This window comes from Dendrobates tinctorius, unplaced genomic scaffold (genome assembly GCF_039654945.1).
Source record: "Dendrobates tinctorius isolate UK_male_01 unplaced genomic scaffold, ASM3965494v1 ptg000089l, whole genome shotgun sequence".
Classification (NCBI taxonomy): Eukaryota; Metazoa; Chordata; class Amphibia; order Anura; family Dendrobatidae; genus Dendrobates; species Dendrobates tinctorius.
Window position 1 is genome coordinate 7,279,887 of NW_027361757.1, and position 15,194 is coordinate 7,295,080.

Consider the following 15,194-nt stretch of genomic DNA (forward strand, 5'->3'; position numbering starts at 1 on the left):
CACCGTCTGAGCCTGCCTCCTGAGACATATATTTTGAATGTGTACGCTATCCATACATGTTATCCAGGGATACGGTACCCTTTCTAACCTTTGTGCAATCACGTGCAATCCATACTGGGCCTGACACCGTCTGAGCCTGCCTCCTGAGACATATATTTTGAATGTGTACGCTATCCATACATGTTATCCAGGGATACGGTACCCTTTCTAACCTTTGTGCAATTACGTGCAATCCATACTGGGCCTAACACCGTCTGAGCCTGCCTCCTGAGACATATATTTTGAATGTGTACGCTATCCATACATGTTATCCAGGGATACGGTACCCTTTCTAACCTTTGTGCAATCACGTGCAATCCATACTGTGCCTGACACCGTCTGAGCCTGCCTCCTGAGACATATATTTTGAATGTGTACGCTATCCATACATGTTATCCAGGGATACGGTACCCTTTCTAACCTTTGTGCAATCACGTGCAATCCATACTGGGCCTGACACCGTCTGAGCCTGCCTCCTGAGACATATATTTTGAATGTGTACGCTATCCATACATGTTATCCAGGGATATGGTACCCTTTCTAACCTTTGTGCAATCACGTGCAATCCATACTGGGCGTGAGAACGGCTGGCGAGCTGTTAAGCAAGCTGCAACACCTGTCCAGACAAGTACAGGGATTCCCTAGCGAGGAGACTTATTTGATTGTTTTCAATGTTGGGACAGCAATTTTTGGGGAGCACTATACTCTGGAGAATGATAGATGGGGCCCACCATACACTGGAACATTCCAAAGGTGGACATCAGACACTGGAGCAGCATTTACAGGGCCCATTATACACTAGAGCATTAGAAATGGGGCCCATTATGTTTGGAGCATTATTTGGGCCCATAAGACAGTGGAGCTTCATCCATGGGGACCAACATATACTGTAGCATTATGTGGAGCTCATCATATACTGTTTCAAACATTATATGGGACCAATGATTCTGTATGGAGAAATAGATGGGCCTCGTCATGAGATGTAAAAAGTGAGGTATTTTTCATTGTACTATACCGCTATTTATCTGCCGTATCGGAGCATGATGAGTTGTGGTATGTGTTAAAGGGGCGCTCTTTCGCCCAGGGCACATGAAAACCTGCAGCCAGCTCTCCCCCCCCACAACTTTAGCCATATAACCCCCATTTTTCAGTGCATAACTTGTATTATGAAGTTAATTAAGGTTGACAAGCTTAAGTAAGAAGAATTGATGCTTTTGGCATTCAAATGGGCACTGTAGGTGTGTTTCCTGTCCTCCTCTCACTGCCGACTTTTATTCCCCATTGACTTACATTGGGTTTCGTGTTTCGGGACGACCCCGACTTTTCCCTATAATCGGACGATCTTGCTCGACCCGACTTTTGGAAAAGTCGGGTTTCACGAAACGAAACGCGACCCTAAAAAACCAAAAGTCGCTCAACTCTACTTATCTGTATACCATCCGTACCCATTTCATCTGTGGTTCCTGTGTTCCTGCCATTCCTGCCTGAATCAGCTATAATCTCCTACCAAGCCGCTCCAGCTACCTGTCCCTTTGGGGGTCAGCGGAAGTGTGCACGAGGTCAGTTCTGGAGTAGCATCTGGTGTCCATCAGGAGCCAAGCCTAACCCAGCAATCAGGGGCTATAATGAAGTCAGGTGCTCACCTAATCACGCCCCTCCAGGCACTCCTCAGACAACGGCATAGTGGTTCAACCACTCCCGTTACAATGTTTTTTGAAGAAATTCTTGTTCTCATTGTTTCATAATCCTTATTTGAAGTTATTTGGAAATGAGACACAAGTGCGGCTTGGCTCAACTCTGCATTCGGCTTTCTGCCAGTCTGGTATTCATCTGCCCTTCCACCTGTCTCCAGGTTTTGACTGTCAAGTTACTGCTTTTTCAGTGACCTGCCTCCTATGGCCACTATCTCACAAAGATGTTGTCAGTTTCAGGAAAGTAGAATGCACAGTAACTTCCACAACATAATTAAGCTGAAAAATTGATCTGCATATGCACTGCCCACAACAATGATGGCACCTGCATGAGATTTTGGCCTGAGGAAGCAGGTGTATACAGCAAAAGAGTATAAAATCTAACTTGTAATAGTTATACAGCTCCTAAAGCTTATTTACAGACAAATAAATCACTGTCTGCATTATATTCTATGGGGGCTGGATTATATTGTATGGGGGGCTTCATTATACTCGATGAGGGGGCTGCATTATATTCCATGGGGCCTGCATTATACTATGTGAGGAGGGCTACATTGTATTCTATGGAGAGGCTACATTATACTATATAAGTGGGCTGCATTATATTCTAAGGAGGGGTTGCATTATATTCTGTGGAGGGCTGTATTATACTCTGAGGGGGCTACCATATATTCTATGGAGGGGCAGCATTATACTATATGAGGGGGCTGCATTATATTCTATGGGAGTTACTTTATATTGTATGGCGGGGCTGCATTATACTCTAAGGGGGCTACATTATACTCTGTGGGGTGGCTGTATTATGCTCTATGGGGTGGCTGCATTATACTATGTGTGGGCTGCATTATACTGTATTGAGGACTATGGGGAATACATTATACTATATGAAGAACTATGGGGTGCATTATACTATGGGAAGTGAATTGTACTACATGGATGACTATGGTGGTGCATTATACTAAATGGAACACTATGAGGAGTGTGTTATACTATATGGAGGACTAAGTGTATTTTAATATATGGAGGACTATGAGGAGTGTATTATACTATATGGAGGACTGAGGAGTATATTATACTATATGGGGGAATGAGGAGTGTATTATACTATATGGAGGACTGAGCAGTGTATTTAAATTTATGGAGGACTATGAGTAGCGTATTATACTATATGGAGGACTATGGGAAGTGTAAAATACTATATGGAGGACTGAAGAGTGTATTTTAATATATGGCGGAATATAGGGAGTGTATTATACTGTATAGGGGACTATGGTGAGTGTATCATACTATATGAAGGACTATGGGGAGTGTATCATACTATATGGAGGACTCTGGGGCACATTATATTATATGGAGGACTATGGGGTGTGCATTTTGCAATATGGAGGACTGTAGTGCAGATTATAATATATGGAGGACTATGGGCTTTATTATACTAAACAAGAAAAATGTTGCTCATTCATCGAGTAATTGGATTGTTTATGCTGGAACAGAAATCATTGCTCACAGCAGCACATCGCCAGAGTAAACTGTAGATGTGCTGCTGATAACATGATACTGTATTGGGACAGATTGATCTATTAGTGATTGTTCTGTTCCCATCATTCTTTCACAGTTGGTGTAAAGATATTGTCGATCACACTCGTTTAGTGGCCTGAACTCAGTGCATGTAAATAAAACAAATGCTTTTGTGTGATGTGCAATATGTTAGCATTTGGGGCCCCATTCTAAACTTCTTCCTAACGCGCCACTTTCCCTAAAACCGGCCAATTGGCAAGGGCAGCAAAGATTGAAACAGAGAGACCAATTGGCAAGATCAGTAAAAAAAGAAAAAAAAAAAAATTTTCAACTATATTATAAACAGTAAGAAATTCAAAAATTACAGTGTTGGCCCCCTAAAAAAATCAGGCAGAAATGGTGGAAGTGAATGAGGGAAAAGCCAATATATTAAATGCCTTCTCTAAAACATTTACAGAAGAAAATCCCATAATAGACGATATGATCAGGGATACCAGAAATTCTCAATTAAATGTCAACTATTTAACCCAGCAGGAAGTAAGGCACCGCCTCAAAAATACTAAAGTAGACAAATCACCAGGCACAAATGGCATACACCCCCGAGTACTGCAGGAATTGAAGAAGTGGTCTAAGGGCTCATACTCACTTGCGAGAGACTTGCATGATTCTCATGCGAGTCTCTCTCATGAAAACCTGGCACTGCCGCCGTCACTCGGAACGGAGTGTGCGGCAGCATAGAAATACATGTAGCTGCACGCTCCAGTCCGAGTGTCGACGGCAGTGCCAGGTTTTCATGAGAGAGACTCGCATGAGAATCATGCAAGTCTCTCGCAAGTGAGTATGAGCCTTAAAACTAACACTTATTTTATTCCTCAATGTCTGTCTATGTAATGTCACAGTCTAATATCCTTCTATTATAAAGACCCTATCATTCTAACTAATTTTTTTTTTTCTACAAACTTCCTGTTTATGACACTTTGTGCCTCCTGTGTATGCTGGGGTACTTAATGAGAAGTCATCAGTGATATCTGTATCAGGGGCTGGGCTCTACTGAGCATGCATCAGATATCAATTCCAATATATGCTCAGTAGAATCTTGTCACTGTGCAATATACTTTTTTCAATGCACAGTGACAGTGCACAAAATCACACAGTCTGATGAGAAGTGACGAGACAGCAAGAGAGTGTACTGTCAGTGCACATTGTAAGTAGAAAACCTCATCACTCGCATAGGCGATGCTGGACTCTGCTTGTTTTTTTTCTTACAATGCACAATAACAGTGCACTCTCTCACTAGAACGATAGAGACTTTAATAAATATTGTTTTCGGACCACCTTTTTAAGTACCGTGATAAACAGACCGTCATTTCTAATATTTATGGATTCCATAATAACCAGGTCTGTACCACAGGACTAGCGCATAGAAAATGTGTTGCCAATATTCAAAAAGGGGTTAAAAAGAGCTGGAAGTTATAGACCAAGAAGTTTAAAGGAGTTGTACACTAGTCGAACAACCTCTTCTAGATCACTATGTTCGCCCCTCACAAAATAATAGCACTTATACTAACCCCAGGTGCAGGCGCCATTCCAGCAGTGTTGGCACAGGCTTGTGTAACATTGTTATGACATATATTAAGGAAAACGTGGATTTCTCTGGAATCAGACATTGGATCACAGATATCAAGTTATCATTTTATTCCGATACCTATGACCTTCCTGCCCATATAGACAACTTAGGAGGGGTGATCCTACTGACAAATTCCCTTTAAAACTATGAAATTGGTACAGTTAATTCTCCTTATTCTGAGTAGAAATTTTTACTATACATAGTTAAGGATTTTGCATGTGGAATTCAAAAAGAAATCTGCAGCAAGTGCACCATATGTGCAATTGTGTATGTGGTGTAATGCCTAGTGCTATCTATAACGTTCTCATTTGTGTTTTACAATGCCAGCATTGTGCGAGAGATTTTGAGAACTCTCATGAACATACTGCTGTTTATTGAGATCCACCGCATTTCAATTTATTCTGCAGATGTATTTACCCTTTGAAATGTAAAAGGTGAAATGAGAGGCCGAACAGTATCTGTAGCAGTATATACCCCTGTGGCATTTCCCCTGTAGTAGGTCAGCAGCTGAAATGCATATTAAAACATAGCATGTTCACTTGAGGACTGTTAATGACATTGGTTGGATTGTATCTGATTGCTATACCGGTGGGGTATTTTTCCACAGGACACTTTTTGAAGCTGTGGATTTTATTGCGGAGACGCTGCTTATTTGCTGCACATGTCACTATGCAAAGGGTGAAGTCTCCAAAGTTTGCGCAGCAGAAATTGATATATTGTGGATTTAAAATCTGCAACACTGGTCAATTTATGCTGCTACTTTATTCTGCAGTATGGAAAAAGATTTCATGAAGTGTCATTCACATTACAGCAAAATAACACACACTGGATTTTTTTTGCATGGAATTGCACAGTGAAAAATTCACTGCATACACTCACCATGGGTACATATTAGAGATAGGAGAATGTATTCGAGTTGAATTGAATTTTACATAATTCTTATGAAACTTAGTTTTTTTCCACCATGGAAATTTTTTGCAGTTTGCTTTGCGCAAATTCTTCAAAATGGCAAAGAAAAAAACAAGCAAGACTCACTTCTACAGCAATTTCGGCTGCTCATTGCCCCTTGTATAGTACAAAGTGCTTCTTCTAACTGTAGGCGCATGCTGAAAACCGACGCAGTGCCTGGCCTTTTGGTCCTGACATCCCTGCACATGTACAGGCCTAGTCGTTGACGGAGGGTACGTCTTGAAATTGTAATGCATGTCGTGATGTCACATCACCGTGACATTAGAACATGCATGCGCATAGATGTTCCATGCCTAGTCGTGTTCCTGAATTGGGACATCCAGGCACAACTAGGACCGGGATGTTGCCTTGCATGTACAATGTACGGTAGAAACCTTATGACGCACACTGTAAGCCGGGACGTCAGGTGGCAGCTTGGCCTTGACATGCCCAGGGACATCCCAGGTTTGAAATCCTGACTAGTGTGAAGATGCCCAGGTTTTCAGCAAGCAGAGGTTTGTCGACTTTCAATTTCATCACATCTGCTCATTTCTAACTCTAACAGACCTACCTCAAAATTATTGCCTACTACTTAAATTGTTGTTTTCATTTTTGTTTTCATAAATGAATAGTGCACGTGAAAATAAGAAGCTTTTTAATATATATGATCAGAGAGATTTGCTTCTTTCTCCTCAATTGATCTTTCATTCTCAAAATTTTCAATTCATGGTTAAAATCTGACTTCAGTGAATACAGACTTTCCCATTACTGGGATAGGTGATGACAGTTGGTGTTCATATGATTCTATGGAGAGCTGTAACTTTTGTTTCTGGAGAACCTGCAGCAGAATGTTTGTCTGCCTCTAGCATCTTACCCTTCACTCTCCATTGAAATTGAAAAGCATCAACTATCATCTTCTATCTCAGTAATGGGATAATGGGAAAGGCAATAGTCCCTGAATACAGATTTTACCCATGAATTTAGAGTAAAAGATTAATCCAGGAGAAGAAGCAATCAGATTTCTCTGATAACATATATTGCAAATTTGTTTATTTTCATGTGTAGAGGCGTACATAGGAATTATGGGGTGCCTCAGTCAAAATTCTAATCACCCCTCACTCTCCAAAAAAAATATTCATTGATACACAGAAAAGCATATCTCACAACTTTGCAGTCCTTAGGCTAGCTTCAGACTAGCGTTTTGGCCCACAGCGCACGGCCGCCGCTAAGCCCCGCCCTCTTCCGCGCCTTCTCCGGTCATCTCCTCCTAGTGTCGCACATCGCTGCATGCGATCTGCACACCCTATCTTTAGCATAGGGTGCGCAGACCGTGCACTGGCCGTGCGCTAGTAGGATTTTGCGTGCGCTGTGCCCTTTTGACGGTGCACCAAACGCACCATGTTGCATTTTGGTGCGCTCGGAGCACCGCCAAAAGGGCGCAGCGCAAGCAAAATCCTACTAGCGCATGGCCAGTGCATGGTCTGCGCACCCTATGCTAAAGATAGGGTGTGCAGATCGCATGAAGCGATGTGCGACACTAGGAGGAGATGACCGGAGGGGGCATGGCAGGGGGTGGGGCTTAGTGGCGGCCATGCGCTGCAGGCCAAAACGATAGTCTGAAGCCCTAGAGAGTAAGTTCCCTCCTATTGAAGCCCTAGATTCCCCTTTCATTGCCCCCATAAAGTATGATGCCAACAAAAGTGCCCCCCAAACACAGTATGATACCCACACAGTGAATTACTACACAGCACCCTACACATAGAAAATATGATGACCTTACTGTACCCACCTGGCAAAATATGGTGACCTCAACCCAGTATGATGCCCCAACTGTGACCCCAACACAGCCCTCCACACAATATGATGGTTCCACACAGCCCTCCATACACTATAATGGCCCCTACACAGTATGATGGATCCCACACAAACCTTCACACTATATAATGGCCCCCACTAGCCCTCCAAACAGTATATCGGCCCCACATAGCCCTCCAGATGGTATAGCTGCTTCCTCATAGCCCTTCAGACACAAACAGTATAATGGCCTTGCATAGCCCTCCAAATTGTATAACAGCCCCCACATAGCCCTCCAAATAGTACACTGCTCAAATAAATAAAGGGAACACTAAAATACCACATCCTAGATAACACTGAATGAAATATTCCAGTTGCAAACCTTTATTCATTACATAGTGGAATGTGTTGAGAACAATAAATCATAAAAATGATCAATGTAAATCCAAATTAATATCCCATGAAAGTCTTGATTTGGAATGATACTCAAAATGAAAGTGGAAAATCAAATTACAGATTGATCCAACTTCAGTGGAAATGCCTCAAGACAAGGAAATTATGCTTAATAGTGTGTATGGCCTCTCCACGTGCCTGTATGACCTCCCTACAATGCCTGGGCATGGTCCCGATGAGGCGACAGATGTTCTCCTGAGGGATCTCTTCCAAGACCTCGACTAAAGCATCCACCAAGTCCTGGACAGTCTGTGGTGCAACGTGACAGTGGATGGAGCGAGACATGATGTCCCAGATGTGCTCAATTGGATTCAGGTCTGTGAAACGGGCGGGTCAGTCCATAGCTTCAATGCCTTCATCTTGCAGGAACTGCTGACACACTCCAGCCACATGAGGTCTGGCATTGTCCTGCATTAGGAGGAACCCAGGGCCAACCTCACCAGCATATGGTCTTACAAGGGGTCTGAGGATCTCATCTCGTTACCTAATGGCAGTCAGGCTACCTCTGGCGAGCACATGGAGGACTGTGTGGCCCTCCAAAGAAATGAAACCCCACACCATTACTGACCCATTGCCCAACTGGTCATGCTGAAGGATGTTGCAGGCAGCAGATCGCTCTCCACGGCATCTCCAGACTCTTTCACGTCTGTCACATGTGCTCATTGTGAACCTGCTTTCAACTATGAAGAGCACAGGGTGCCAGTAGCGAATTTGCCAATCCTGGTGATCTGTGGCAAATGCCAAGCGTCCTGCACAGTGTTGGGCTGTGAGCACAACCCCGATCTGTGGACATCGGGCACTCATACCATCCTCATGGAGTCGGTTCCTAACCGTTTGTGCAGACATATGCACATTTGTGGCCTGCTGGAGGTCATTTTGCAGGGCTCTGGCAGTGCTCCTCCTGTTCCTCCTTGCACAAAGGCGGAGGTAGCTGTCCTGCTGCTGGGTTGTTGCCCTCCTATGGCCCCCTCCACGTCTCCTGGTGTACTGGCCTGTCTCCTGGTAGCGCCCCCAGCCTCTGGACACTACTCTGACAGACACAGCAAACCTTCTTGCCACAGCACGCATTGATGTACCATCCTAGATGAGCTGCACTACCTGAGCCACTTGTGTGGGTTGTAGAGTCCGTCTCATGCTACCACGAGTGTGAAAGCAGAACCAACATTCAAAAGTGACCAAAACATCAGCCAGAAACCATTGATACTGAGATGTGGTCTGTGGTCCCCACCTGCAGAACCACTCCTTTATTGAGGGGGTCTTGATAGTGGCCAATAATTTCCATCTGTTGTCTATTTCTATTCCATTTGCACAACAGCATGTGAAGTTGATTGTCAATCAGTGTTACTTCCTAAGTGGACAGTTTGTTTTCACAGAAGTTTGATTTACTTGGAGTTATATTCTGTTTAAGTGTTCCCTTTATTTTTTTTGAGCAGTGTATAACAGCCCCCACATAGCCCTGGAAGCAGAATATTGGCTCCCACAAAGCCCTGCAAACAGTATCCTGGCCCCCATATAACCCTGCAAATAGTATCCTGGCCCCCATATAACCCTGCAAATAGTATCATGGCACCCATATAACCCCCCAAATAGTATGACCCCCATATAACCCTGCAAATGATATCATGGCCCCCCCATATAACCCTACAAATAGTATCATGGCCCGCACACAGCCCTGGTGCAGTGGTGTGTTAAAAAGCGCCTCTGAGGAATAAGGCCCCTTAACTGCCGCCGTTAAAAGGTGCATTGATGGTCATTAAGGGGTTAATTATTTTACATGTATAGCTGCCTGTGTGAAGCATTTCTATTGGTTGTGATTATCTCTCTTAAATATCTCTCCACATGTAAAAGAAAGGGTAATTTTAGTTTATCTTTTTTTTATATCTGAATATAAACAATTCTTTCTCAGTGAACAAAAAACTTTTCTTACTTTTAGCAGCGGAGGCTAACCTTATAGACTCTACAGCAGCAGTAGGTGCCATGTTTTGAGGCTGGAATTAAATCCCATACTGTTTCCTTTATCTTCAGGGCCCTGCTTCTATAAAACAGTCCCCGAGCCCTTCTTCCCTACTACTCACCATGAGTTGCACTACTCCATTCTCCCCATGCAGGCTCTTTGCTCTTTATGATAACTGTGAGTCAGAAGCTGCTACCTCCTGCCCACTTTCTTTTTCTATGGGACTACACATCCTACAAGTGGATAGACTGTGAGCTGCACAGCAAGGTGTGGTATTGATTTATTTTTCTGTTCTTTCACAGTATTTTGGCCATGGACATGAAAAAAGAGACCAATCTTCGTTCTCTCATGTAGAAACTATTTTAAAATGTATTTGTTTTTATTTTGTCTGTAAGATTAAATATAATTATTACTTTGGGTGTTCTTTGCTTCCATTATTTATTGATTGTATAGCTTAGTTAGGCATCAACCTTCGATAAATAAAGAACTTTCTTGGCCTTTTTTTCGGGTATTTCTATGGGACTAAACGTCCTACTAATGGACAGACTGTGTACAGAACGGCAAGGTGGGGTCTCCTCTGCCTGAATGCTCGAATGTGAGGACACACCTACAGATGAAAGTGTAGTTTCCCCAAGGTTCCAGGGTGAATCTGGTGAAGTTATGGTTGCACCCTCTTTGAGATCTAATGGAATTGGAAGCGAATTTTGAAAAAGTCACTCAACCCTAGTAATGAGTGACTTTTTCAAAATTCGCTTCCAATTATGGAGTTAATGGGAGTGGAAATGGCCGATTATATTCGGAACCGACCATTAAACATAAATTCAGGCACAAATAGGGTACCAATATGGCACGAATATGACAAATTCAGATTCGGCGACCGATTCCAAACATATTAGCTCAACTCTAATTGCATCTTTACTTGCCACCATAATTAAGTTGCCATATAGACAGCACTGAGAAAACGTTTGATCTTGCTTCATGAAAAGATTGCCTTGGTTTTTCATTATATCCGCCATTAATATCCTTATTGTTTTGTGTCACAGAGCTCAATGTTGATGGAAACTTTCTTGAAAAACTCCCTCATGAAGCCAGTCTCCTACGTAACCTCAAAACAATCAATTTAGGAAGAAATAAGCTTGACACTTTCCCAGATGAGCTGACAGAAATTCAATGTATAGAGAGCATCAACCTGGAAGGCAATCAGATCAAAGGTATGTGGAAAATGGAAAAAAATGTTTTCATGTTTCTTTGTGTCTTTATTACCATTAATATAACAATAGTCAAGAACACATTTGCTGAGATTATTTTTACAGCTGATTTGCAGACAACTTGTAAGGCAATCAGATTAAAGGTAGCTGATTTTCTTTTTTTGCGTCTTTCTTACCATGAATGTAACAATAGACAAGAATGCATTTCTTAACATTATTTCTACACTTGATTTGCGGCCTTATTAAATGCTATCCAACAAAGTAACCATGATCACACTGATTTCTCAGCGGTTTCTACTGTGTCCTTATGGTTTCATTATAAAGCAATGACAATATGTACTGATGCAAGAACACATTTATACTGATAGATCTACTGTTTTCTAATATTTATCAGTAAATATATGTACCGATATTAGAACAGGATAAATCACCGGTTTCCAGAAGGATGCAGACGAGCCATGCTAGGGGTTCTGCACAGGTGCAAATTGGTGGTAAATGTTTAGTCGCACACCTATCATAGATGAGGGCGATGGATCAGCATTCTAAATGCACACAGTTTAAAGCATTACTCCAGATATCATCTTAAAAGTTCCATTTGGATATTCCTCTACATATATTAAATTAAGTTTCTAATCTAGAATTGAAACTCTAGATAACCAGAGATTGGTTTTCACAAGGGAATATTACATCTGTCCTACTCTCTGGATTATGGTGTGGGGTGGCATAATGGATGGTAGTTTCAATGATTTGCAGGCTTCAAACTTGGTTTATTTCAATTCCAAATGGACATGCAAATAAGTAATGGTGAGTGATTTATTTTGTATGACTGTAGGAGGAACTTACTTGTTAATAAGATCCTGTGATTACAGCAGCCTGAGCATTGATTCAGGCAATGTGTAAGAGTGTACTTACAGGGAAAATGATGCAGTGGTGAGGGCATTGGGGTCTATCAGATTTGTGGAAACAGTGAGTGGGCTACAGCGCCACTTTAACTATTCCGTGGCAGCCAACTTACGTAGAAAAGGGGAAGAACGGAGCACATATAGATCCCGAAAAGTAGAGTGTGTAATAAAACAAGAATGCTTTTACATAAGATACTATTTAAATCTATGCAGATTTTTGTTAAATGCAGTCATTTTTAAAAATGTTAGGAAATATAATTTTGTTCACAAAATGGCAAGGTCTATGTATTTTGTATAAGGAAGGGTGTGTGTAAGCCCCCAACTTATCACAGGACATTGGGTGCAGCATCTCGACCTAGTGAAACAAACATAAAGTAATGGAAAAAGGCACAATTCACACAATAGCCTTCCAGCTCCTTTCTTTTTATCACTTTTATCCCCTGTGTCTCTGTTCAGTCAGAAAATAAAATTCTAGTCACATGTACTACGTTCATGTAATGTAACTCTTTTAGGACCAATTTAAAAAAAAAAAAAACTTTTCTGGTTCACTAACTTGATATAATAGCAAAGGTAATAAAAAGAAGAAAACCACACATTGCTTACACTACTATCTGTACTATTTGTAGTCCTTAGCGGGACTTTTCAGGACTACGTTTATGGCCAAAATTTTTTTTGAGACTGACACTAATTTTGGTTTTCACAAAGTTTGCTGCTTCAGTGTTTTTAGGTATTTAAATGGATGTTTCTATAGTTATTGAAGTCCAATTATCAGCATTTCATAAGTTTGGTAAGGTGGCCCCCTGCTGCTCCTTCTTTGGTTTTGTGCTGTCATCATGTCTCAAGGTATATGCAGCAGTTATCATTTTGGGTATGCTTTATTTCATGCTGCTTCTACTTAGACTTTTGTGGGATTTTGACCCCTGTATTCATTTGTCACAATGGGTATTAGGATCTACGGTGTAAATCATCATTTCTAGCCTTTTCTTTAAGCTTTGGTGCAATCTTGGCACCTGCCATGTACATAATTTGATAAACCAAGGCATGTGTCCCTATTCTCTGCGGTGTAGATTTTTGACACTTGTATTTAATTGCTATTTTTTGCACCCACACTTAGAGTGTGCATTATTGTATGCAGCCTTTTGTACGAGCTTCATTTTGGCACTTGCCATGTATATTTATATTCCATTACCTTGGCTTGTGTCCTTATTTACTGCAATGTATGCCCATTGGGTCTATTAATAGCTATTGTTCCTTGTATTCTATTTTATATTCTAGTTTTGTCAGTAATCTGGATTAGATCTATTTATGCAATTATTACATTATGTTCTTTGCATGTTATTAAGGAGGAATGATTTGTTCACATCCTGATGTTATTTTGTGTGCTTAGAATTTATTAACAAACTTTATGTATTTTTTCAGGAATTGCTTACCCTTATTATATTTTTTCTCTTCCGGGGATATTAATTTAATTTAATTTTTCCAATTTGAGCAAGGGTTTTTTTTTGGTTCTATATATTATCTATTTTGTGCTGTTTTTTATTTTTGGTTGAGAATATTATAGGTTGGTTTGTCAATATTTACAGTGTTGACTAAGAGATGACCGGATTAGACAAAAATTATATTTTCCAAATTGTGTGTTTTTTACCTGGAAATTTGCTTGGCAGAAAAGTTACTCTCATTAAGTCAAATGTACCCAAAAGCAATATAAACATAGAAGGCAAAAAATAAAAAAGTGATCCCCAATACTCACCTGTCACCCCCCTTCACTTCTCTGCTGCCCAGCCATCCAGTTCTCAGGAACTCTGTTTTCTCTGATTGCAAGCTTGTGTCTTCTCTCTTGACCAGGACTACCGACCTTGACCAGGCATAGGAAATCATTGCGCGAGGCCTGGTATCTTTCGCCTAAAGCAGGGCTTTTGGTCATGACCAGGTCTCCTAAGATATAACATGTCATGAAGTCACAATGTTAATACTCACCGTGACCTTTGATGCCTGGTGTCTTCATTCTAAAACAAGACTTCTGGCCATGACCTTCAAGGCCTGGTCATGGTTGAAAGTCCTGTTGTAGAGTAAAGACATCGGTGCATGACTGTGGAAAGGAGAGGCCCTGAGGAACGGATGATAGGCAGCAGGATTGTGGGGATAGGTGAGTGGTAAGGTATTAATTTTCTTTTCGTTTTACCATTTTGCGAGCCCTCTACAGCTCAACAGAATGGCAGCTGCAGCTAGTTGCCAATTTTTTTAAATTAGTGCAGAGTGAATTTAACAAAAATGCATATTCTGGAAAATAAGAATTTTTTGTCAAATTCAGTAGAATTTATATTTCTGCTCGAATTAATTTGCTCATCTCCAGTGTTTACTTTTATTTTTAAAGACTTTTGCAATTTGCCCTGACATGCTAGATATCAGCTTTTAGGCCAAATCCTGAATAATCGCAACCCATTCTTGTCTAATCAGTGCTGGGGAATTTATCAAAATTTCTGTGGATCTTTATTTTGTTTTTTTCCACCCATTTTTTAAGGATTGGCCATATGTTCTCAATGGGATTGAGATTTTGGGAGTTAACTGGCCATAGACCAAAAATTTTCATGTTTTGTTTACTGAGCCACTTAGATATCACATTTGACTTGTGACATGGGGCACCATCATGCTGGAAAAAAGCATTGTTCTTCATTGAAGGGAACATGTCACCAGGAATAATGGTGTTAACCTTCAGATATGCGGTTAATTTGTAGGTTAACAGAGTTATTATGCTGTCCATAGCATGCTAGCAGCCGAGTGCAGCTGGGAGAAAATAATTTTTATTCTCCCTGCCAGCATTTGGTATTCAGTCATAGGGGCGGGGGCGGAGCTGTTTCAGTCACCGCTCTGAGACTACAGAGTGGCCACTGTAACCACAACCCCAGCCCTGACTGACACTGGTTCTACATTGCGGCCGGCTGTCAGTCAGGGCCCGGGGTGCTGTTACAGCGGCCGCTGTGTATACTGAGAGCGGTGACAGAACCGGCGCCGCCCCCACCCCTGTATGACTAAATACTGAAAGCCGGTGGGGAGAATAGA

The 15,194-nt window shown here is 41.5% G+C and overlaps 1 protein-coding gene across 1 annotated transcript in view; it reads left to right on the forward strand.

Moving 5' to 3' along the window:
- LRRC20 (leucine rich repeat containing 20) overlaps positions 1 to 15,194 on the forward strand; it is a 785,599-nt gene that overhangs the window by 393,682 nt on the left and 376,723 nt on the right. Inside the window, exon 4 of the mRNA XM_073585792.1 lies at positions 11,068 to 11,235. Within this exon, the coding sequence (XP_073441893.1) occupies positions 11,068 to 11,235 (168 nt within the window). The remainder of the gene's footprint in view (positions 1 to 11,067; positions 11,236 to 15,194) is intronic.